At 53.3% G+C, this 24,856-nt stretch overlaps 2 protein-coding genes across 2 annotated transcripts in view; one reads left to right on the forward strand and one right to left on the reverse strand.

Moving 5' to 3' along the window:
- The window catches only part of khdc4 (KH domain containing 4, pre-mRNA splicing factor), a 66,424-nt gene extending 60,006 nt beyond the window's left edge, over positions 1 to 6,418 (forward strand). Inside the window, exon 13 of the mRNA XM_068022531.1 lies at positions 3,241 to 6,418. Within this exon, the coding sequence (XP_067878632.1) occupies positions 3,241 to 3,446 (206 nt within the window). The 3' untranslated portion in view covers positions 3,447 to 6,418. The remainder of the gene's footprint in view (positions 1 to 3,240) is intronic.
- Positions 6,419 to 11,106: 4,688 nt separating this feature from the next.
- The window catches only part of LOC137356907 (immunoglobulin superfamily DCC subclass member 3-like), a 57,392-nt gene continuing 43,642 nt past the window's right edge, over positions 11,107 to 24,856 (reverse strand). Inside the window, exons 10-14 of the mRNA XM_068022745.1 lie at positions 21,173 to 21,361; positions 20,589 to 20,699; positions 20,388 to 20,520; positions 20,056 to 20,194; positions 11,107 to 11,199 (exon numbers count right to left, since the gene is read on the reverse strand). Coding sequence (XP_067878846.1) covers positions 11,107 to 11,199; positions 20,056 to 20,194; positions 20,388 to 20,520; positions 20,589 to 20,699; positions 21,173 to 21,361 — 665 coding nt within the window. The remainder of the gene's footprint in view (positions 11,200 to 20,055; positions 20,195 to 20,387; positions 20,521 to 20,588; positions 20,700 to 21,172; positions 21,362 to 24,856) is intronic.

Raw genomic sequence — 24,856 nt, forward strand, 5'->3', positions numbered from 1 at the left:
TGATTCCAGTGTCCGTGTTAGGAATGTGGGAGTGATTCCAGTGTTAGTGTTAGGAATGTGGGACTGATCTCAGTGTCAGTGTTGGGGAATGTGGGGCTGATCCCAGTGTCAGTGCTGGGGAATGTGGGACTGATACCAGTGTTATTGTTAGGAATGTGGGAGTGATTCCAGTGTCAGTGTTGGGGAATGTGGGAGTGATTCCAGTGTCCGTGTTAGGAATGTAGGACTGATCTCAGTGTCAGTGTTGGGGAATGTGGGGCTGATCCCAGTGTCAGTGCTGGGGAATGTGGGACTGATCCCAGTGTTATTGTTAGGAATGTGGGAGTGATTCCAGTGTCAGTGTTGGGGAATGTGGGAGTGATTCCAGTGTCAGTGTCAGTGTTGGGGAATGTGGGAGTGATTCCAGTGTCAGTGTTAGGGAATGTGGGAGTGATTCCAGTGTTAGTGTTAGGAATGTGGGAGTGATTCCAGTGTCAGTGTTGGGGAATGTGGGGGTGATTCCAGTGTCAGTGTTGGGGAATGTGGGAGTGATTCCAGTGTCAGTGTTAGGGAATGTGGGGGTGATTCCAGTGTCAGTGTTGGGGAATGTGGGAGTGATTCCAGTGTTAGTGTTAGGAATGTGGGAGTGATTCCAGTGTTAGTGTTAGGAATGTGGGAGTGATTCCAGTGTCAGTGTTGGGGAATGTGGGAGTGATTCCAGTGTTAGTGTTAGGAATGTGGGAGTGATTCCAGTGTCAGTGTTGGGGAATGTGGGAGTGATTCCAGTGTTATTGTTAGGAATGTGGGAGTGATTCCAGTGTCAGTGTTGGGGAATGTGGGAGTGATTCCAGTGTTATTGTTAGGAATGTGGGAGTGATTCCAGTGTTAGTGTTAGGAATGTGGGAGTGATTCCAGTGTCAGTGTTGGGGAATGTGGGGGTGATTCCAGTGTCAGTGTTGGGGAATGTGGGAGTGATTCCAGTGTCAGTGTTAGGGAATGTGGGGGTGATTCCAGTGTCAGTGTTGGGGAATGTGGGAGTGATTCCAGTGTTAGTGTTAGGAATGTGGGAGTGATTCCAGTGTTAGTGTTAGGAATGTGGGAGTGATTCCAGTGTCAGTGTTGGGGAATGTGGGAGTGATTCCAGTGTTAGTGTTAGGAATGTGGGAGTGATTCCAGTGTCAGTGTTGGGGAATGTGGGAGTGATTCCAGTGTTATTGTTAGGAATGTGGGAGTGATTCCAGTGTCAGTGTTGGGGAATGTGGGAGTGATTCCAGTGTTATTGTTAGGAATGTGGGAGTGATTCCAGTGTCAGTGTTGGGGAATGTGGGAGTGATTCCAGTGTTATTGTTAGGAATGTGGGGGTGATTTCAGTGTCAGTGTTGGGGAATGTGGGACTGATCCCAGTGTTATTGTTAGGAATGTGGGAGTGATTCCAGTGTTAGTGTTAGGAATGTGGGAGTGATTCCAGTGTCAGTGTTGGGGAATGTGGGGGTGATTCCAGTGTCAGTGTTGGGGAATGTGGGAGTGATTCCAGTGTCAGTGTTAGGGAGTGTGGGGGTGATTCCAGTGTCAGTGTTGGGGAATGTGGGAGTGATTCCAGTGTTAGTGTTAGGGAATGTGGGGGTGATTCCAGTGTCAGTGTTGGGGAATGTGGGAGTGATTCCAGTGTCAGTGTTGGGGAATGTGGGAGTGATTCCAGTGTTAGTGTTGGGGAATGTGGGAGTGATTCCAGTGTTATTGTTAGGAATGTGGGAGTGATTCCAGTGTTATTGTTAGGAATGTGGGAGTGATTCCAGTGTCAGTGTTAGGGAGTGTGGGGGTGATTCCAGTGTCAGTGTTGGGGAATGTGGGAGTGATTCCAGTGTCAGTGTTGGGGAATGTGGGAGTGATTCCAGTGTCAGTGTTGGGGAATGTGGGAGTGATTCCAGTGTTAGTGTTGGGGAATGTGGGAGTGATTCCAGTGTTAGTGTTAGGAATGTGGGAGTGATTCCAGTGTTAGTGTTAGGAATGTGGGAGTGATTCCAGTGTTAGTGTTGGGGAATGTGGGAGTGATTCCAGTGTTAGTGTTGGGGAATGTGGGAGTGATTCCAGTGTCAGTGTTGGGGAATGTGGGAGTGATTCCAGTGTTAGTGTTAGGGAATGTGGGGGTGATTCCAGTGTCAGTGTTGGGGAATGTGGGAGTGATTCCAGTGTTAGTGTTAGGAATGTGGGAGTGATTCCAGTGTCAGTGTTGGGGAATGTGGGAGTGATTCCAGTGTTAGTGTTGGGGAATGTGGGAGTGATTCCAGTGTTAGTGTTGGGGAATGTGGGAGTGATTCCAGTGTCAGTGTTGGGGAATGTGGGAGTGATTCCAGTGTCAGTGTTGGGGAATGTGGGACTGATCCCAGTGTTAGTGTTAGGAATGTGGGACTGACTCTTTACGGTCGAAGGTTTAGGAGCTGATCAATCTCAGTGATAGAGTTAGCTGTGTAAAATTGTTGCGGATTGGATGTGTGTGACCATTCCATGCGTCTTCCTGATTCCTAATGCTGGTCATTTGTCCCAGGTAGTACTGGCTCATTTTCGATAACTTCATAAATCCACCTGTCTATCCAGCTTTCCTTGGTCAGAATTTAGTTTTTGACTTGCAAGGGAATTTGATTAAATTTAATTTAGTAGTTCTGAACTGTGTGGAGCCTGTAGGTTCATACTTAGTCTGTGCTGAGTTATCTGATCTCACCTGGGGCAGCTGTAGGGGCTAGGGAGAAAAATCACCCAGTGTTCCTTTTCCTGATAATTGTCCAGTGACCCCTGGGTTAGAGAGCAGGAGTGTAGAGGGGCCTGTACCCAGGGGAGGCTCAGCGGGATGTTGGCAGGAAACGGGAGAGACTTGCCTGATTGATATCTGTTTAAACACTGCCCTGAATGTCAGTAGCATGTGGCTTGTTTTGTAAATCCTCTTGGTCAGAGTCAGCCCTGCAGATGGGAATTGCCAAGCTGGTGGAACCCATTCTAACATCTTTTTCTTTTTGTGTTTTTCTCTCTCTCTCTCTCTCTCTCTTTTCCATGGTTCTGCCGCTGCCGTGGGTGATGAAACATTGGTTGTGCTAACCTGCCTCACGTGTGTTGGACTACCCTGGCCCGTGTGCCAAACCTGCATCACATCTGCAATAACAAACTCGTTTTTCTTCCCGAGCTGCTGTTTTTGGGACTGTTGATTCTGCCTGTGTGTGTGTGTGTGTGTGTGTGTGTTTGTGTCTCTCGTTCTTTGCCTGTCTCTAGATCGTCTTGGGGAGCCCTCGATGAAGATGAGGAGAGTGGGAGACCGGGGATCGCGGCTGGTATCCTACAGTGGAGACTCGTCGGACGAGGAAGAAGAACATTCCAGAAGGAGGCAAAGCATGGCGCAGGGCTGGAATGCAGAGTGCCGCTATGCGATGCCCCCCCAGCGGGCGCAGCAACAGATGCCCTTCTGGATGGCACCATAGTCGAATGGTTCTTCAAGAGTAAGACTGGGCCAACAGCCGACCCCACCCACTGGAAAATCATGGGCAGCCCTCGAAGTTACTGTGAATGATTGGCATGCAGACTGGTACAAAGGTGCTTGGCTAAGTGGAACAGAGGTTCCCCGCCTGTGTGGCGAGGGCCCAGCCATTCTGCTGGCGAATGGTTAGAGTTAAAGCTTCAAACATTATGCTTTTTTGGAACTGAAGTGGGGTGGGGTGGGCTAGTTTACCAAGAAATATTTTGTTCTCAAAGTTGTAAATTTGCTTTCTTCTCCCCTTGCGGTTTGTCAGAGTCTCAGGGACAGGTGTGGCAATGTGATGGTGCATGGTGACTGTTCCTTCACAGAAGGCTGCAGACTTTGTATCCTGGGAGATGGAATCTCCACCAACAATCACTGAGCTGGCTCTGGGCAGGGAGGAGGGGTTTGAGCTGCACTGACTGCCTGGGAATCTCTCATCAAAACATTTACAAATCATAGAGTGAACTGTGGTGTAAGAATCTGTAAATGCTGGAGAGAGAGAAAGCTCTGGGATTCCCAGTTAACAACTGGAACTGTTGGAGCAGCAGCCAGATACTTCCATGTGTGCTCCTCCTTGTTGAGGGCTGGCTTGGGTATTTCAGAGAGTTTTGCTCCATGGACTTTGCCATTCTCTATTCTTCCTGTGTGCACTGAGTGAAGGGTCATCGGCTGTGAGTTTACAGAGAACATCACAACCAAACTTCCTGCTGTCATCCCCTGACGTGTCCACATGCAGTGCAGGAGCTTTGCTCCTTGGGATCACTGAAACCTCTGCTGCAGCCCTGGCCATGCCAGGCAACACCCTGTGCATTGTGCTGGACTGTGAGCAGGGCCCCTTGGGATAGGCCACTGAGCAGTGAATTACCCAAGCAAGGGATAGTCAGTTCTGGGAAAATGTGATCGAAAGGGGATGACACAGACTGTTTTGTTACAAATATTGCTGCTGAGATTGGGTGCGAGATATGCAGTCCGTCTGACGCTTTATGCAATGTACTGACCTCAGCGTGTGGCATTGGAAACCAGGCCCAACACTCTTCCCTCCTTATTTCCCCAGATCAGATCAGAACAGTCCCATATCCCTGTTGTGCTTGGCTGCTGTTTGATGGTGTTGAATTGTACTGTAACACCACTGATCTGGGAAGCCCAAATAGTGTCGCTGACACAATATAGTCAAACTGGATTGATGGTGCTGTGTTGGGAGTTCACAGTTGCTATGATAGGTGCCTGGCTGCTTTTTCCTACTCTAATTGCCAGCTGTACTGCTCACTGGCTCTTAAAGGGCCTCAGCAGCCTCTTGACCAGATCCAGTTTGATCACATCCTGTGGAGCAAACAGGAAGGCTGTCGTTTACAAGCTTAACAGTCTGTAAGGAAGTTGTATCAGTACTGAGGGAGCACCGCACTGTTGGAGGGTCAGTACTGAGGGAGTGCCGCACTGTCGGAGGGTCAGTACTGAGGGAGTGCCGCACTGTCGGAGGGTCAGTACTGAGGGAGTGCCGCACTGTCGGAGGGTCAGTGCTGAGGGAGTGCTGCACTGTCAGGGTCAGTGCTGAGGGAGTGCTGCACTGTCAGGGTCAGTGCTGAGGGAGTGCTGCACTGTCAGGGTCAGTGCTGAGGGAGTGCTGCACTGTCAGGGTCAGTGCTGAGGGAGTGCTGCACTGTCAGGGTCAGTGCTGAGGGAGTGCTGCACTGTCAGGGTCAGTGCTGAGGGAGTGCTGCACTGTCAGGGTCAGTGCTGAGGGAGTGCTGCACTGTCAGGGTCAGTGCTGAGGGAGTGCTGCACTGTCAGGGTCAGTGCTGAGGGAGTGCTGCACTGTCAGGGTCAGTGCTGAGGGAGTGCTGCACTGTCAGGGTCAGTGCTGAGGGAGTGCTGCACTGTCAGGGTCAGTGCTGAGGGAGTGCTGCACTGTCAGGGTCAGTGCTGAGGGAGTGCTGCACTGTCAGGGTCAGTGCTGAGGGAGTGCTGCACTGTCAGGGTCAGTGCTGAGGGAGTGCTGCACTGTCAGGGTCAGTGCTGAGGGAGTGCTGCACTGTCAGGGTCAGTGCTGAGGGAGTGCTGCACTGTCAGGGTCAGTGCTGAGGGAGTGCCGCACTGTCAGGGTCAGTGCTGAGGGAGCGCCGCACTGTCAGAGGGTCAGTACTGAGGGAGCGCCGCACTGTCAGAGGGTCAGTACTGAGGGAGCGCCGCACTGTCAGAGGGTCAGTACTGAGGGAGCGCCGCACTGTCAGAGGGTCAGTACTGAGGGAGCGCCGCACTGTCAGGGTCAGTGCTGAGGGAGCGCCGCACTGTCGGAAGGTCAGTACTGAGGGAGTGCTGCAGTTGGAGGGCCGGTCTTTCGGATGAGATGATAAACCAAGGCCTTTTCCATCTTTCAGATGGATGTTTTCCCCAGTGTCCTGGATTAATATTTATCCCTCAACCAACATCACTGAAACTGATTATGTGGGAGTTTGTTGTGTACAAATTAGTCGCCACACTTCCTACATTATAACAGTGACTACACTTCAAAAAGTACTTCATTGACTGTGCAGCATTTTGGGACTTCCTGAGATGGTGAAAGTGCTTTTGAATTGCAAATCTTTTTCTGACTTTGGAAAAGCTCCATGAATTTCGTGCTAAATTTTAAAATGGATTGGGAACTGTCATACTGCCTCTCACACATTGTAGAGAGTTTAATTTGAGCTGAATTGTTACATGAAATTTGTGATTTTGAAACTTGTGCACGCTCCCCTTACCTGCATGTGTGCTACAAGCCTTCAGAAGGATATGCTGATTATAGTCCAGGGGTGGGCTGATGCTCAGGGGAGCTAGAATGATGGGGGATAATTTCTGGTTATTATAACCAAGTGTCTCGGTTATAATCTCTGGCCTTCTGTAAATATTGTGACAAAGTTCTTATCTTGCCCTTTGTAAATAAAATGAAGTGGAACATTTTTTCCTCAGAATTCCTTTCGAGCTGCTCGGAATGCGGTCTCTGAATCCATCAGTCTGTTCAGCAGCTGGTCATGTCTCCTGGTTCTGAACCAACCATGTATGGCAGGAATCGGGGAAACTAGAGAGCAGCAGAAACCTGCTCAGTGTGTTAGCTGAGTGGGTGCGAGAGGTTAGAGCAGCCTCCCGTGTACACAAGCACAATTCAGAGGGTGGGGTGGAGGAAGGTGTGTTTGTACAGAGCCTGGTGAATGGATTGCCCTTGGAATCAGTGTTCTAAGTGATTGGGTAGCAGCCAGGACTCCCATTGATGTTGCAGTCGTGATTTACTGTACACGGTCCAGTCCATTATCACCCGCATGCTGTTCATCAGGAAGGGCATTGCAGGAGTGGAAACCTTGGGTATGGTTTTACACAAGTGCCCTAAGCTCAGCTGTTCCTAACTCTGCCCCAACCAGTCAATGTATACGGGAACTGATGTTGCACTGGCTGAGCAAGAAGCATTGCCTTCACCCAGTTGAACTCCTACAAACACTGGGCAGCTGGTGAGCCTCAGGCATGCCGGAGGGTGCTCCAACCACCAGTGTAACAGGTACGTGTTGCACGAGATAAGATTGATGTTTACAAAGTGTCGTATACTGTGGAGTGCTGAGATTAGCTCCATTTGTTAAATCACTCCTGACAGAACATTGTCACAACCTGCCTGGCTGGAAGGACTAGCTGAAATGAGCATCTTAAAGACAAGCTTTTTTCAAATAATTTTATTGTAACAAAAGAAACTATTCTAGATAGAGATGTGTTTGAAGAGAATGACGCTATCTATAGTGGATCAGTAAATATTGCCAACCCTTTGTTCCTGAAAGTGGGCCCAGGTTAAGAGCTGCTGTTACAGATAGTGTTCGAGGTTGGAGTTCCTGTCTCATCAGGACAAATTCTGAGTGGAAATGGAACCATAGCAATCGCAGTGGGCAGCCCCAAGGGATGACTGAGGGCAGTGAGCTACTGATCACAACCCAAGAACTGCAGTGTAGGATATAGGAAACTAACATGAGCAGTTTCACTCTCTCAGACTCGATTTGTGGTCCAGACCCCCTCCCCCTGCCACCAACCCGTATACAGCCAAAGAAAGTGAGGGGAAAGTAAAAGTAATTGTTAAAAGGCTGTTGCTGATTGAGGTCTCTGTCCCATTTAACAGCCTGCATTTATATAGCACCTTTAATCTAGAAAAGCCTCCCAAGGTGTTTCACAGCATGTAATCAAAAAGGACCAAAGGAAATATTGGGCATGATCAAAAGCTTGGTCAATGAGGTGACATTTCAGGAGGGTCTTCAAGGAGGTGAAGCAGTTTTAGGGGTGGGAGGCAATCCAGGCATGGCTGCAAAGCGCAGAATTCTAGACACTGTTTCTGGGGGCTGGGAGGAGGGAGAGGGGCACAGTGAATGGATACAAACAGGATGAGAATTGGGAGCCAGCACAGGTCTGCGTGGACGGGAGTGATGGGTGTGTGGGAAGCAGTTGTGGGGGAACTAAAGTTTATAGAAGGAGGTTGGCAGGCTGATCAGGAGATAGTGGGAATAGTCTGGAGGTGACAAACACACCTAGACTTCATCAGATGAGCCTCAGTTTGGGATGGAGTTTGATGTAGACGGTCTTTGTGACCAAGAGGTTATTGCTTGGAATAGAATTGGTGAACAGGGCACTGATTTTGTTTTGGGAAATGTGCAATGTTTGGAGGAAATTGCAGAGCATCCATGCCTGGATTTCTGACAACACAGAGTTGGTGCTGAGGTAGAAGTGGGTGTTGTCAGTGTACAGGTGGAAGCTGATCAGATGCCGGGGGTGGGGGGGGGGAAGGAAATCTCAGGAAGTTTCAACATTCCCAGGATTTATCATGGAATCTGATGTCACACACCACTTCCACTAACCAATGTGGTGCTTGGGGAATAAATCTACAGCAAACCTGGTGTAAAACACAAACGGCCCATTAACACTACAAAGGGTTAAAAAATCAGAATATCCTGTGATCAAAGCATACAATAGAGAGGAAAAGTTCAAACATTTAACAAGCAACTCTTATAAAAATACACAAAAAACAGTTTTCATTTCATTGGTACTAGCTTCCATTCTAAGTTTGACTACAGGCTTCACTGAATGGGACAGCCCTGAGCAGACAGGGGGCTGTTCCATGATTAGGTCAGACTGGTATTAAACCATTGGATGTTTAAAGCTGTGCTGCTTTTGTGGTGAGATGTTGAGCTACCAGTGAGTGACTAACAAGAGCACTTGCATTCCTGCAGGAGAGCCATGCTTAGAGGCAAGAGTTTGCCCAGAGATGAATTAGTGTTGTATACCTGAGTGGTGGGAGCAGCTGGTAGCCCACACCTACACCACTTGAGCAGAAACTCTGTTTCTTTCACACGTGTATTAATTAGAAAATAGTTTTTGGCATCACGTGTTGAAATAGCAGCCAATGGCTCAAAAATGTAATTACTGTTGTGGATTATTTGAAAATCTTTGGGAGACTGTGTGCAATGTCAGTGTAGGTGTCCCTCTGTTGACACCTCTCACAATTTCTGGCATTAAAGGCCAGCAGCGGAGAATCTCATCAACGCAGCATGGTATGTTTGCAAAGTTCACTTTGCAGTCTCCGGAACTGGGAAGAGATGTGGAAATCCAGCTCGGGTGGTACACAGACACCAGGGCCACCCTTTTCAATGTGTCCCCAGGGAGTAGTGTTCAGGGCTGTGAGCTGCCAAATATTGTCTTACCTGATAGTACTTGGGACAGGTCCCTATATGTGATTTTGTACTCTGATGACCAGGTAGGAACAGGAGGAGGCTATCCAGCCCCTTATGCCTATTCCACCATTCAGTTATATCAGTGTTTTTCAGACAAGGGGTCCGTGGAGATTATCCAAGGGTCTGCAGCATAATTTGGAAGTGCCTACCGAGCACTCAGGTGAAGGAGCTGCCACATGTGCAGCAGAGTGAACTGGCTGTCTCTAGATGAGGAGCATGCAAGGATAGACAGACTCTGCAGAGAGAACCAGGCCCACCCATCTGTAATTAAATACCTGCTTTCTTAAAAGCATTATTAAAACACTCTTTACACACAGCACTTTCATATGAATATTATAATATAGCTTGTGCGGTGGTTGTTGGTGATTACCAATCCATTTGAAACTAAATTTTAGCCGGGTCAGGGTGAACTGTTAGTATTTAGCTTCGAAGTCCCTGGTCTAGAGAGGGGAAAGATCAGTGAGCATCCAGTGACTCCTGCTGCAACCTGTGTGTGGAGCAGGCTTGGATTTTATTCCTCCCTTCCCTCCTCATTCCTTTCTGTAGCTCACTCTGTATTAACCCTAACATAGCTGGATTTCCTCGCCCCTACCACTGCTTCAGCCGATAAGGTTTCCTGACAGAAACCAGGGACTTTTTAAAATTGTAACTTGAGTATACCTTTCACCGATAGAACTTGGAATCTTGATAAAGTTAAGGGTGACTGCCGCAGAAAATAAGGGGTCATTTGTACAGCGAGTCCTAGTCACACTAAACCCACCCTCTATCCACAAAACTGAAAACAATTTTCCAAATCCAAGAACAATAATTAAAATGGATTATCTTTTTGGGAGAAATGGAAAGCTTTGAATTGTAAGCATTTTACCTGTAGCAAATGGGATGTTGGAAGAGATATAAACACCCTGGATAGTTAACGCCCCTAAATTGGAGCATATGGAGAGTTGGAAGGATGTTGCAAACCCAGTGTAACAGAGGGAGCAACCCTAAGACACTTACTGTAAACACTGGCCAAATAAGCATGTTGGGAATGTGTCCACAGTGGAAGGGATCTCTCCTCCTGTCGGGAATGTGTCCGCAGTGGAAGGGATCTCTCCTCCTGTCGGGAATGTGTCCGCAGTGGAAGGGACCTCTCCTCTTGTAGGGAATGCGGGACGAGTGTGGTGTGGGACTGGGCTGAGAGACCCTACCTGCTGCCAGCCAGCTGACTCAGGTTGTGGTGCCCTTTAACCCCCCCCCCCCCCCCCCCCCCTCTTCCAAGTTTCAGGGTGAGAGTTGAGAAAGGTGGGCATTTTGCAAACAGTGCTTCCTCACCCATCTTTGCTTTGGTCTTTGGGGCACTGCCACTACACAAGATAAAACTATTTCCTTCCAACAAGAAATAATTTGTCAAAAGAGCCTGTAAAAGATGGGGTAACTTTGGCATTAGACTGAACAGTGAGTGTTCTTTGAAAAACTGACATTTAAAATGGTTTTGATAAGGATTCAGCTGTTTTGGGGGATCATTTTTAAATCAATAACTTTCTGCACTCAGTTAGAAAACAATTCACCAAAGCTAGAGGCTACTGATGGACCTGGACTGACTATTTGGTGTTATACTAGAAAGGGGGATGATAATGGCAGGTAACTGCAGTGTACTAGTAAGGCCTTGTTTCAACCTGACACTGGTTACATTGACAGTTATGGGAACAGGAGGAGGCCATTCAGCCCCTCAAGCCTGTTCTGCCATTCAATGACAGTCAGAATACCTTTGATTAAACTTTGCATCTTCCCGAAGTGCAGGGATCCTGCTCCAGATCTTTATCCAACAATAACTGCTGAAAAGAGGGCATTGGGTGAGGAGCGGATTGATAAGGCCACTCCCCCATCCCCGATTGCCAACAGGTTAACACACCCTCACTGAGCTAATTTCAGTACAGCCACTTGGGTTAGGTGGCTGTTGGTGTCCAGGGAACCCAGACCTCTGGGAGTCAGTGGAAAGATGGGCAACTGAAAAGGAATGAAATAGAACATAGAACATAGAAAATACAGCACAGAACAGGCCCTTCGGCCCACGATGTTGTGCCGATCCTTTGTCCTCTGTCAAGGACAATTTAATCTATACCCCATCATTCTCCTTTATCCATATACCTATCTAAAAGCCGTTTGAAAGTCCCTAAAGTTTCTGACTCAACAACTTCCCCAGGCAAGGCATTCCATGCCCCGACCACTCTCTGGGTAAAGAACCTTCCCCTGACATCCCCCTTATATCTCCCACCCTTCACCTTAAATTTATGACCCCTTGTAACGCTTTGCTCCACCCGGGGAAAAAGTTTCTGACTGTCTACCCTATCTATTCCCCTGATCATCTTATAAACCTCTATCATGTCACCCCTCATCCTTCTCCGTTCTAATGAGAAGAGGCCGAAATAGAGATCAGTGTTGACCAGACTAGGGAGGATGCTGGGAGTGACGAGCAAGATTTTCAGTACAGAGTTCAAACTCTGGCTCCGAGGTGAGGGGGCTGCGTATTGGCACAGGGCAGTATCAGCACAGGGGGAGGGAGTTGCTGTGTATTGGCACAGAGCAGTATCAGCACGGGAGGGAGTTGCTGTGTATTGGCACAGAGCAGTATCAGCATGGGAGGGAGTTGCTGTGTATTGGCACAGGGCAGTATCAGCACGGGGAGGGAGTTGTTGCTGCGTATTGGCACAGGGCAGTATCAGCACGGGAGGGAGTTGTTGCTGCGTATTGGCACAGGGCAGTATCAGCACGGGAGGGAGTTGCTGTGTATTGGCACAGGGCAGTGTCAGCACAGGGGCAGGGAGTTGCTGTGTATTGGCACAGGGCAGTATCGGCACGGGGAGGGAGTTGCTGCGTATTGGCACAGGGCAGTATCAGCACGGGAGGGAGTTGCTGTGTATTGGCACAGAGCAGTATCAGCACGGGAGGGAGTTGCTATGTATTGGCACAGAGCAGTATCAGCATGGGAGGGAGTTGCTGTGTATTGGCACAGGGCAGTATCAGCACGGGGAGGGAGTTGTTGCTGCGTATTGGCACAGGGCAGTATCAGCACGGGAGGGAGTTGCTGTGTATTGGCACAGGGCAGTGTCAGCACAGGGGCAGGGAGTTGCTGTGTATTGGCACAGGGCAGTATCAGCACGGGGAGGGGGTTGCTGCTGCATGTTGGCACAGGGCAGTATCGGCACGGGGAGGGAGTTGTTGCTGCGTATTGGCACAGGGCAGTATCAGCACGGGAGGGAGTTGCTGTGTATTGGCACAGGGCAGTGTCAGCACAGGGGCAGGGAGTTGCTGTGTATTGGCACAGGGCAGTATCGGCACGGGGAGGGAGTTGCTGCGTATTGGCACAGGGCAGTATCAGCACGGGAGGGAGTTGCTGTGTATTGGCACAGAGCAGTATCAGCACGGGAGGGAGTTGCTATGTATTGGCACAGAGCAGTATCAGCATGGGAGGGAGTTGCTGTGTATTGGCACAGGGCAGTATCAGCACGGGGAGGGAGTTGTTGCTGCGTATTGGCACAGGGCAGTATCAGCACGGGAGGGAGTTGCTGCTGTGTATTGGCATCAGCACGGGAGGGAGTTGCTGTGTATTGGCACAGAGCAGTATCAGCATGGGAGGGAGTTGCTGTGTATTGGCACAGGGCAGTATCAGCACGGGGAGGGAGTTGCTGCGTATTGGCACAGGGGGCAGTATCAGCACAGGGGGAGGGAGTTGCTGTGTATTGGCACAGAGCAGTATCAGCACGGGAGGGAGTTGCTGTGTATTGGCACAGAGCAGTATCAGCATGGGAGGGAGTTGCTGTGTATTGGCACAGGGCAGTATCAGCACGGGGAGGGAGTTGCTGCGTATTGGCACAGGGGGCAGTATCAGCACGGGGGAGGGAGTTGCTGTGTATTGGCACAGGGGGCAGTATCAGCACAGGGGCAGGGAGTTGCTGTGTATTGGCAGAGGGCAGTGTCAGCACAGGGGCAGGGAGTTGCTGTGTATTGGCAGAGGGCAGTGTCAGCACAGGGGCAGGGAGTTGCTGTGTATTGGCAGAGGGCAGTGTCAGCACAGGGGCAGGGAGTTGCTGTGTATTGGCACGGGGCAGTATGAGCACGGGGAGGGAGTTGTGTATTGGCACAGGGGGCAGTATCAGCATGGGGAGGGAGTTGCTGCGTATTCGCACGGGGCAGTATCAGCACGGGGAGGGAGTTGCTGCTGCGTATTGGCACAGGGCGGTATCAGCACAGGGAGGGAGTTGCTGCGTATTGGCACAGGGCAGTATCAGCACAGGGGAAGGAGTTGCTGTGTATTGGCACAGGACAGTATCAGCACGGGGAGGGAGTTGCTGCTGCGTATTGGCACGGGGCGGTATCAGCACGGGGAGGGAGTTGCTGCGTATTGGCACAGGGCAGTATCAGCACAGGGGAAGGAGTTGCTGTGTATTGGCACAGGGCAGTATCAGCACAGGGGAAGGAGTTGCTGTGTATTGGCAGAGGGCAGTGTCAGCACAGGGGAAGGAGTTGCTGTGTATTGGCAGAGGGCAGTGTCAGCACAGGGGCAGGGAGTTGCTGTGTATTGGCACAGGACAGTATCAGCATGGGAGGGAGTTGCTGCGTATTGGCACAGGGCAGTATCAGCACGGGAGGGAGTTGCTGTGTATTGGCACAGAGCAGTATCAGCACGGGAGGGAGTTGCTATGTATTGGCACAGAGCAGTATCAGCATGGGAGGGAGTTGCTGTGTATTGGCACAGGGCAGTATCAGCACGGGGAGGGAGTTGTTGCTGCGTATTGGCACAGGGCAGTATCAGCACGGGAGGGAGTTGCTGTGTATTGGCACAGGGCAGTGTCAGCACAGGGGCAGGGAGTTGCTGTGTATTGGCACAGGGCAGTATCAGCACGGGGAGGGGGTTGCTGCTGCATGTTGGCACAGGGCAGTATCGGCACGGGGAGGGAGTTGTTGCTGCGTATTGGCACAGGGCAGTATCAGCACGGGAGGGAGTTGCTGTGTATTGGCACAGGGCAGTGTCAGCACAGGGGCAGGGAGTTGCTGTGTATTGGCACAGGGCAGTATCGGCACGGGGAGGGAGTTGCTGCGTATTGGCACAGGGCAGTATCAGCACGGGAGGGAGTTGCTGTGTATTGGCACAGAGCAGTATCAGCACGGGAGGGAGTTGCTATGTATTGGCACAGAGCAGTATCAGCATGGGAGGGAGTTGTTGTGTATTGGCACAGGGCAGTATCAGCACGGGGAGGGAGTTGTTGCTGCGTATTGGCACAGGGCAGTATCAGCACGGGAGGGAGTTGCTGCTGTGTATTGGCATCAGCACGGGAGGGAGTTGCTGTGTATTGGCACAGAGCAGTATCAGCATGGGAGGGAGTTGCTGTGTATTGGCACAGGGCAGTATCAGCACGGGGAGGGAGTTGCTGCGTATTGGCACAGGGGGCAGTATCAGCACAGGGGGAGGGAGTTGCTGTGTATTGGCACAGAGCAGTATCAGCACGGGAGGGAGTTGCTGTGTATTGGCACAGAGCAGTATCAGCATGGGAGGGAGTTGCTGTGTATTGGCACAGGGCAGTATCAGCACAGGGGAGGGAGTTGCTGCGTATTGGCACAGGGGGCAGTATCAGCACGGGGGAGGGAGTTGCTGTGTATTGGCACAGGGGGCAGTATCAGCACAGGGGCAGGGAGTTGCTGTGTATTGGCAGAGGGCAGTGTCAGCACAGGGGCAGGGAGTTGCTGTGTATTGGCAGAGGGCAGTGTCAGCACAGGGGCAGGGAGTTGCTGTGTATTGGCACGGGGCAGTATGAGCACGGGGAGGGAGTTGTGTATTGGCACAGGGGGCAGTATCAGCATGGGGAGGGAGTTGCTGCGTATTCGCACGGGGCAGTATCAGCACGGGAGGGAGTTGCTGCTGCGTATTGGCACAGGGCGGTATCAGCACAGGGAGGGAGTTGCTGCGTATTGGCACAGGGCAGTATCAGCACAGGGGAAGGAGTTGCTGTGTATTGGCACAGGGCAGTGTCAGCACAGGGGCAGGGAGTTGCTGTGTATTGGCACAGGGCAGTATCAGCACGGGGAGGGAGTTGCTGCTGCGTATTGGCACAGGGCAGTATCAGCACGGGAGGGAGTTGCTGCGTATTGGCACAGGGCAGTATCAGCACAGGGGCAGGGAGTTGCTGTGTATTGGCACAGGACAGTATCAGCACGGGGAGGGAGTTGCTGCGTATTGGCACGGGGCGGTATCAGCACGGGGAGGGAGTTGCTGCGTATTGGCACAGGGCAGTATCAGCACAGGGGAAGGAGTTGCTGCGTATTGGCACAGGGCAGTATCAGCACAGGGGAAGGAGTTGCTGTGTATTGGCACAGAGCAGTATCAGCACGGGGAGGGAGTTGCTGCGTATTGGCACAGGGGGCAGTATCAGCACGGGGGAGGGAGTTGCTGTGTATTGGCACAGGGGGCAGTATCAGCACAGGGGCAGGGAGTTGCTGTGTATTGGCAGAGGGCAGTATCAGCACGGGGAGGGAGTTGCTGCGTATTGGCACAGGGGGCAGTATCAGCACAGGGGGAAGGAGTTGCTGTGTATTGGCACAGGGGGCAGTATCAGCACAGGGGCAGGGAGTTGCTGTGTATTGGCAGAGGGCAGTATCAGCACAGGGGCAGGAAGTTGCTGCGTATTGGCACAGGGCAGTATCAGCATGGGGAGGGAGTTGCTGCGTATTCGCACGGGGCAGTATCAGCACGGGAGGGAGTTGCTGCTGCGTATTGGCACGGGGCGGTATCAGCACGGGGGCAGGGAGTTGCTGTGTATTGGCACAGGGCAGTATCAGCACGGGGAGGGAGTTGCTGCTGCGTATTGGCACAGGGCAGTATCAGCACGGGGAGGGAGTTGCTGCGTATTGGCACAGGGCAGTATCAGCACAGGGGAAGGAGTTGCTGTGTATTGGCACAGGGCAGTATCAGCACAGGGGCAGGGAGTTGCTGCTGCGTATTGGCACGGGGCGGTATCAGCACGGGGAGGGAGTTGCTGCGTATTGGCACAGGGCAGTATCAGCACAGGGGAAGGAGTTGCTGTGTATTGGCACAGAGCAGTATCAGCACGGGGAGGGAGTTGCTGCGTATTGGCACAGGGGGCAGTATCAGCACGGGGGAGGGAGTTGCTGTGTATTGGCACAGGGGGCAGTATCAGCACAGGGGCAGGGAGTTGCTGTGTATTGGCAGAGGGCAGTATCAGCACGGGGAGGGAGTTGCTGCGTATTGGCACAGGGGGCAGTATCAGCACAGGGGGAGGGAGTTGCTGTGTATTGGCACAGGGGGCAGTATCAGCACAGGGGCAGGGAGTTGCTGTGTATTGGCAGAGGGCAGTATCAGCACAGGGGCAGGAAGTTGCTGCGTATTGGCACAGGGCAGTATCAGCATGGGGAGGGAGTTGCTGCGTATTCGCACGGGGCAGTATCAGCACGGGAGGGAGTTGCTGCTGCGTATTGGCACGGGGCGGTATCAGCACGGGGGCAGGGAGTTGCTGTGTATTGGCAGAGGGCAGTATCAGCACAGGGGGAGGGAGTTGCTGTGTATTGGCACAGGGGGCAGTATCAGCACAGGGGCAGGGAGTTGCTGTGTATTGGCAGAGGGCAGTATCAGCACAGGGGGAGGGAGTTGCTGTGTATTGGCACAGGGGGCAGTATCAGCACAGGGGCAGGGAGTTGCTGTGTATTGGCAGAGGGCAGTGTCAGCACAGGGGCAGGGAGTTGCTGTGTATTGGCAGAGGGCAGTGTCAGCACAGGGGCAGGGAGTTGCTGTGTATTGGCACGGGGCAGTATGAGCACAGGGAGGGAGTTGTTGTGTATTGGCACAGGGGGCAGTATCAGCATGGGGAGGGAGTTGCTGCGTATTCGCACGGGGCAGTATCAGCACGGGAGGGAGTTGCTGCTGCGTATTGGCACGGGGCGGTATCAGCACGGGGAGGGAGTTGCTGCGTATTGGCACAGGGCAGTATCAGCACAGGGGAAGGAGTTGCTGCTGCGTATTGGCACAGGGCAGTATCAGCACGGAGAGGGAGTTGCTGTGTATTGGCACAGGGCAGTATCAGCACGGGGAGGGAGTTGCTGCTGCGTATTGGCACAGGGCAGTATCAGCACGGAGAGGGAGTTGCTGTGTATTGGCACAGGGCAGTGTCAGCACAGGGGCAGGGAGTTGCTGTGTATTGGCACAGGGCAGTATCAGCACGGGGAGGGAGTTGCTGCTGCGTATTGGCACAGGGCAGTATCAGCACGGGGAGGGAGTTGCTGCTGCGTATTGGCACAGGGCAGTATCAGCACGGGGAGGGAGTTGCTGCTGCGTATTGGCACAGGGCAGTATCAGCACGGGAGGGAGTTGCTGCGTATTGGCAGAGGGCAGTGTCAGCACAGGGGCAGGGAGTTGCTGTGTATTGGCACAGGGCAGTATCAGCACGGGGAGGGAGTTGCTGCTGCGTATTGGCACAGGGCAGTATCAGCACGGGGAGGGAGTTGCTGCGTATTGGCACAGGGCAGTATCAGCACAGGGGAAGGAGTTGCTGTGTATTGGCACAGGGCAGTATCAGCACAGGGGAAGGAGTTGCTGTGTATTGGCAGAGGGCAGTGTCAGCACAGGGGCAGGGAGTTGCTGCTGCGTATTGGCACAGGGCAGTATCAGCACGGGGAGGGGGTTGCTGCTGCGTATTGGCACAGGGCAGTATCAGCACGGGAGGGAGTTGCTGCGTATTGGCAGAGGGCAGTGTCAGCACAGGGGCAGGGAGTTGCTGTGTATTGGCACAGGGCAGTATCAGCACGGGGAGGGAGTTGCTGCGTATTGGCACAGGGCAGTATCAGCACAGGGGAAGGAGTTGCTGTGTATTGGCACAGGGCAGTATCAGCACAGGGGGAGGGAGTTGCTGCTGCGTATTGGCACGGGGCGGTATCAGCACGGGGAGGGAGTTGCTGCGTATTGGCACAGGGGGCAGTATCAGCACAGGGGGAGGAGTTGCTGTGTATTGGCACAGGGCAGTATCAGCACAGGGGCAGGGAGTTGCTGTGTATTGGCACAGGGCAGTATCAGCACGGGGAGGGAGTTGCTGCGTATTGGCACAGGGGGCAGTATCAGCACAGGGGGAGGGAGTTGCTGTGTATTGGCACAGGGGGCAGTATCAGCACAGGGGCAGGGAGTTGCTGTGTATTGGCAGAGGGCAGTATCAGCACAGGGGCAGGGAGTTGCTGTGTATTGGCACGGGGCAGTATGAGCACGGGGAGGGAGTTGTTGTGTATTGGCACAGGGGGCAGTATCAGCACAGGGGCAGGGAGTTGCTGCGTATTCGCACGGGGCAGTATCAGCACGGGAGGGAGTTGCTGCTGCGTATTGGCACGGGGCGGTATCAGCACGGGGAGGGAGTTGCTGCGTATTGGCACAGGGCAGTATCAGCACAGGGGAAGGAGTTGCTGTGTATTGGCACAGGGCAGTATCAGCACAGGGGAAGGAGTTGCTGTGTATTGGCACAGGGCAGTGTCAGCACAGGGGCAGGGAGTTGCTGTGTATTGGCACAGGGCAGTATCAGCACGGGGAGGGAGTTGCTGCTGCGTATTGGCACAGGGCAGTATCAGCACGGGGAGGGAGTTGCTGCTGTGTATTGGCACAGGGCAGTATCAGCACGGGAGGGAGTTGCTGCGTATTGGCACAGGGCAGTATCAGCACAGGGGAAGGAGTTGCTGTGTATTGGCAGAGGGCAGTATCAGCACGGGGAGGGAGTTGCTGCTGCGTATTGGCACAGGGCAGTATCAGCACAGGGCAAAGGGGGAGGGGGTTGAGCTGGTATCCACCTTGACTTATTGGCGCATGGGCTTCCTCAGTGCCAGGGTCCCTTATCGAGGGATTTTGGGAGGGAGGGGAGATGTGGAACATTCTCACACACACAGTGGAATTAGCAGAGACCTCCCAGTTCAGGTGGCTTGTCTGCGTCTTTGGTTTCGTAGTGGTGCGAGGAACACCTGTCTCCCTTTTCTGACATGCATCAATGACGGGCGTGGGGTGGGAAGGGGGAGCCTTAGATCCGATCTCCAGAAGGTTTGGGGGAGTTACTAACCATTTCTGGGGGCTTAAGCATAAAGTTATTTGATACAAAGTAAGATAAATCAGTTTCGATGATAATGTCCCTAAATCTCTAAAATCTTTGGATTCTTTTCAGTCAGTTTGAAAGTATTTGGATGAGTAGAATGTCTTTAACTCTCTAGTATTGAAGCTGGAGGAATGTTTCCTGCAGCCCTTGGGTGAGCAGCTGGAACACAATGTGTGGGGGTTCCTGCACCGTGTAGCCAGAACCTGGTGACGGTGGAGGTGGTGTTGTGGCAGTCTCTTGGTCATTGGCGATTACTGTGGATGTGGAGTTTAAAAAAGAAAAATGGCTGAAGTTTGTAACATTCATGTCAGTTGAGGTAGGAATCTTTGGAGTACCCGATCGCACTGGGTTAGCATGATGAAGCCCGGTTAAAACCAGCTTATAGACCACTTTAAAGCTGGTATAAAAACCAGGTCAAAGCAGGATTTGAAACCATGTCAGAGCTTTGGTGCAGAGAAAAATAATGAATCTGAAAGGCGAGGAAGGTTGAGCCACTTTCTCTGCTGGTTGCTCAGGTTCTGGATACTGTTAAGATACTACTCGATGACCCCCTGAAGCTGGCTGCAGGCACCTTCTCCCTCTCGATTGTTTTCTGAAGACAGATCTCCATTCTGCAACACAGAGAAAGGTGAGAGGAGTGTCAGGGCGATGGGGAGAACCCAGAAACAACAAACAAAGGTGTTCGTGCCTGCTCATGTAATATTGAGATGAAGATTGGTCTCACCGCACTCACCAGCTCGGTCATCTCCATCACTCTCCCTGCTTCATCCTTTGTATCTGCCTCCAGGTGGCCATTCTGTTGCTCCTGGGCCATGCTGTGTCCAGCCTGTGGGACTGACCAACTCTCCTTGATGCCCTTACAGCCAAACAGACTGCAACACATGGAGACAGAGTCAGCACCCTTCCAAATACAATCAACCATTCCCCTCCCTTCCATGTGTGAGCCTATACACCACTTCCCTGCTCTCTTTTCCTCTTTACAATGTCTCCACCTACCCTACCCCACCCCACCCTTCGTCTTTGTCCTTCTCTTCCCCCTGACAACCTCCCACCTCCAAGTGTTACCTTCTCCGGTATGTGAGCAGCAGGAAGAGAATGCAGAAAATGATGCAGGCCATTCCGATATGAATCCCAACCACAATTGCACTCAGCGGGCTCTCTGTTGTCTTCTCACAATTACAGGTGCGGTCTTGCTGGGCTGTGAGCAATGACACAGAAGTTAGTGCGTGGTCAATGTAGACACAAACAGATACACTCTGACAATACACGTGCCTGGTTTCTCTGTGCTGTCCCTCAGTGATACAAAGCGCCCGGTACTGTTCCCGTCTCCATGCTGGTTAAATGCCAGCATCGTGATCTCATATAATGACGATGGTTCTGGAAAAAGAAACAAACGGAGCTCTAATAAACTACCAAAAATACTGTGTTCACTCAGTGGCTTCAGCAGCAGCTGCTCAGTTGATATTAACTTCTCCTCTGAGGCAGTGGTCAGAGGTGCCTTTGTTTAGGGAGATATTAAAGGGAACCGTCTATCCCCTCAGCTCGCTGTAAATACTCCCACGGCCACAGTCTCCCCATCTTCAGGGACAATATAGCCCTTAAGTCAGCATCATTAAAGCAAATTAAATGTGTGCAAATTGGTTTCTGTGCTGCCTACCTTCTAACAGTAACTATAATGTTACAAACTGTACTCAAGTGGCTCTGAGTCTGGTGGGCTGGCTTGACATGGTTTTTTTTTGGAAACAGCAGTTTTTGTCTTTCTGTAACGGTCATGTTTAAAGCCTGAAAGTGGAAGCCTGTGTTGCTCGGCTACCCCGTGCCACCGTGCTGTCTGTGAGCATGGCACTTACCCAGGTGACTGATGGTGAAGCTGGTGATAGCACTGGACAGCAGAGTTGGACCCACCAGCTGGGAGCTCTGCACCTTCCTATAGTACAGTTTGTATCCTGCAATCAGGCCCTGGCTGGGTGTCAGCTCCCAAAACACCTGCACCGCTGAGGAGTTCAACACCTGCGTGAAGAATGTCACTGTGTCGGGAACTGAGGAAGGGAGAACATCACATATTTAGAAACCAGCCTTACAGGTCACACAGCACCCCGCCCCCCCCCCCCCCCTCCATCGCTAATATCTTGATGGCAACGAATCTTATTCTGTGGGTGTCATTTGAGTTCATCAACTATGGCAGGCATCACAGTCTCAACTGACACAGACACCCCACGCCCTGTTCCAGCAGGGGTCCTTATTGTCACACACTCAGGAGATCTACACTTCTCAAAGCTCTCACACACTGGGGTGTTGCTCATCGCACATCTGTGTCACATTAATTCAAGGAGAAATTGATTACCACACAATCACCTTCCCCCAACTACTGCTGGCTGCTTGATCAGCTAACTTGGGAAAACCTTTCACCAGGTTCCAGCTGTAGCTCAGTGGTTAGAAATACAAACACTATGTCTAAAGATCACAAGTTCAAATCCCACTCCTTAAACATATACTACATTAAAAAAAAACTTAATTACAATACTAATGCAAAGGATAGCAAAAACAAAATACTAGAAAAATTGATTAAAATAAGAGGAAAAAAAAAAATACCCCCATACTATCAAAGAATCAGTCAACAAAGAAAACAACAGAAACTGGGGGGCACACAGGAAAAAGAGAGAGAGCAAGACTGGGGGTGGCACACAGGAGAGAGAGAGAGAGAGAGACTGGGGGGGGGCACACAGGAGAGAGAGAGAGAGAGAGAGAGACTGGGGGGGGGCACACAGGAGAGAGAGAGAGAGAGAGAGAGACTGGGGGGGGCACACAGGAGAGAGAGAGAGAGACTGGGGGGGGGCACACAGGAGAGAGAGAGAGAGAGAGAGAGAGACTGGGGGGGGGCACACAGGAGAGAGAGAGAGAGAGACTGGGGGGGGGGCACACGAGAGAGAGAGAGACTGGGGGGGGGGCACACAGGAGAGAGAGAGAGAGAGAGACTGGGGGGGGGCACACAGGAGAGAGAGAGAGAGAGACTGGGGGGGGGGCACACAGGAGAGAGAGAGAGAGAGAGAGACTGGGGGGGGGGGCACACAGGAGAGAGAGAGAGAGAGAGAGACTGGGGGGGGGGCACACAGGAGAGAGAGAGACTGGGGGGGGGGCACACAGGAGAGAGAGAGACTGGGGGGGGGGCACACAGGAGAGAGAGAGACTGGGGGGGGGGGCACACAGGAGAGAGAGAGACTGGGGGGGGGGGCACACAGGAGAGAGAGAGACTGGGGGGGGGCACACAGGAGAGAGAGAGACTGGGGGGGGGGCACACAGGAGAGAGAGAGACTGGGGGGGGGGGCACACAGGAGAGAGAGAGACTGGGGGGGGGGCACACAGGAGAGAGAGAGACTGGGGGGGGGGCACACAGGAGAGAGAGAGACTGGGGGGGGGGCACACAGGAGAGAGAGAGACTGGGGGGGGGGCACACAGGAGAGAGAGAGACTGGGGGGGGGCACACAGGAGAGAGAGAGACTGGGGGGGGCACACAGGAGAGAGAGAGACTGGGGGGGGGGCACACAGGAGAGAGAGAGACTGGGGGGGGGGCACACAGGAGAGAGAGAGAGAGAGACTGGGGGGGGGGCACACAGGAGAGAGAGAGAGAGAGACTGGGGGGGGGGCACACAGGAGAGAGAGAGAGAGAGACTGGGGGGGGGGCACACAGGAGAGAGAGAGAGAGAGACTGGGGGGGGGGCACACAGGAGAGAGAGAGAGAGAGACTGGGGGGGGGGGCACACAGGAGAGAGAGAGAGAGAGACTGGGGGGGGGGCACACAGGAGAGAGAGAGAGAGAGACTGGGGGGGGGGCACACAGGAGAGAGAGAGACTGGGGGGGGGGCACACAGGAGAGAGAGAGAGAGACTGGGGGGGGGGCACACAGGAGAGAGAGAGAGACTGGGGGGGGGGCACACAGGAGAGAGAGAGAGAGACTGGGGGGGGGGCACACAGGAGAGAGAGAGAGAGACTGGGGGGGGGGCACACAGGAGAGAGAGAGAGAGAGAGAGACTGGGGGGGGGGGCACACAGGAGAGAGAGAGACTGGGGGGGGGGCACACAGGAGAGAGAGAGACTGGGGGGGGGGCACACAGGAGAGAGAGAGAGACTGGGGGGGGGCACACAGGAGAGAGAGAGACTGGGGGGGGGGCACACAGGAGAGAGAGAGACTGGGGGGGGGGCACACAGGAGAGAGAGAGAGAGAGACTGGGGGGGGGGCACACAGGAGAGAGAGAGAGAGAGAGAGAGAGACTGGGGGGGGGGCACACACAGGAGAGAGAGACTGGGGGGGGGGGGCACACACAGGAGAGAGAGACTGGGGGGGGGGGCACACAGGAGAGAGAGACTGGGGGGGGGGGCACACAGGAGAGAGAGACTGGGGGGGGGGCACACAGGAGAGAGAGAGAGACTGGGGGGGGGGGGGCACACAGGAGAGAGAGAGAGACTGGGGGGGGGCACACAGGAGAGAGAGAGAGACTGGGGGGGGGGCACACAGGAGAGAGAGACTGGGGGGGGGGGCACACAGGAGAGAGAGACTGGGGGGGGGGGCACACAGGAGAGAGAGACTGGGGGGGGGGGCACACAGGAGAGAGAGACTGGGGGGGGGGGCACACAGGAGAGAGAGACTGGGGGGGGGGGCACACAGGAGAGAGAGAGAGACTGGGGGGGGGCACACAGAGAGAGAGAGAGAGAGAGACTGGGGGGGGGGCACACACAGGAGAGAGAGACTGGGGGGGGGCACACACAGGAGAGAGAGACTGGGGGGGGGCACACACAGGAGAGAGAGAGAGACTGGGGGGGGGGCACACACAGGAGAGAGAGAGAGACTGGGGGGGGGCACACAGGAGAGAGAGAGAGACTGGGGGGGGGCACACAGGAGAGAGAGAGAGACTGGGGGGGGGCACACAGGAGAGAGAGACTGGGGGGGGGCACACACAGGAGAGAGAGACTGGGGGGGGGGGCACACACAGGAGAGAGAGACTGGGGGGGGGGCACACACAGGAGAGAGAGACTGGGGGGGGGGCACACACAGGAGAGAGAGACTGGGGGGGGGGCACACACAGGAGAGAGAGACTGGGGGGGGGGCACACACAGGAGAGAGAGACTGGGGGGGGGCACACACAGGAGAGAGAGAGAGAGACTGGGGGGGGGCACACAGGAGAGAGAGAGAGAGACTGGGGGGGGGCACACAGGGGAGAGAGAGAGAGACTGGGGGGGGCACACAGGAGAGAGAGAGAGAGAGAGAGACTGGGGGGGGCACACAGGAGAGAGAGAGAGAGAGAGACTGGGGGGGCGCACACAGGAGAGAGAGAGAGAGACTGGGGGGGGGCACACAGGAGAGAGAGAGAGAGACTGGGGGGGGGGCACACAGGAGAGAGAGAGAGAGACTGGGGGGGGGCACACAGGAGAGAGAGAGAGAGACTGGGGGGGGGGGCACACAGGAGAGAGAGAGACTGGGGGGGGGGCACACAGGAGAGAGAGAGACTGGGGGGGGGGCACACAGGAGAGAGAGAGACTG

Source organism: Heterodontus francisci, chromosome 46 (genome assembly GCF_036365525.1).
Source record: "Heterodontus francisci isolate sHetFra1 chromosome 46, sHetFra1.hap1, whole genome shotgun sequence".
NCBI classification, from domain to species: domain Eukaryota; kingdom Metazoa; phylum Chordata; class Chondrichthyes; order Heterodontiformes; family Heterodontidae; genus Heterodontus; species Heterodontus francisci.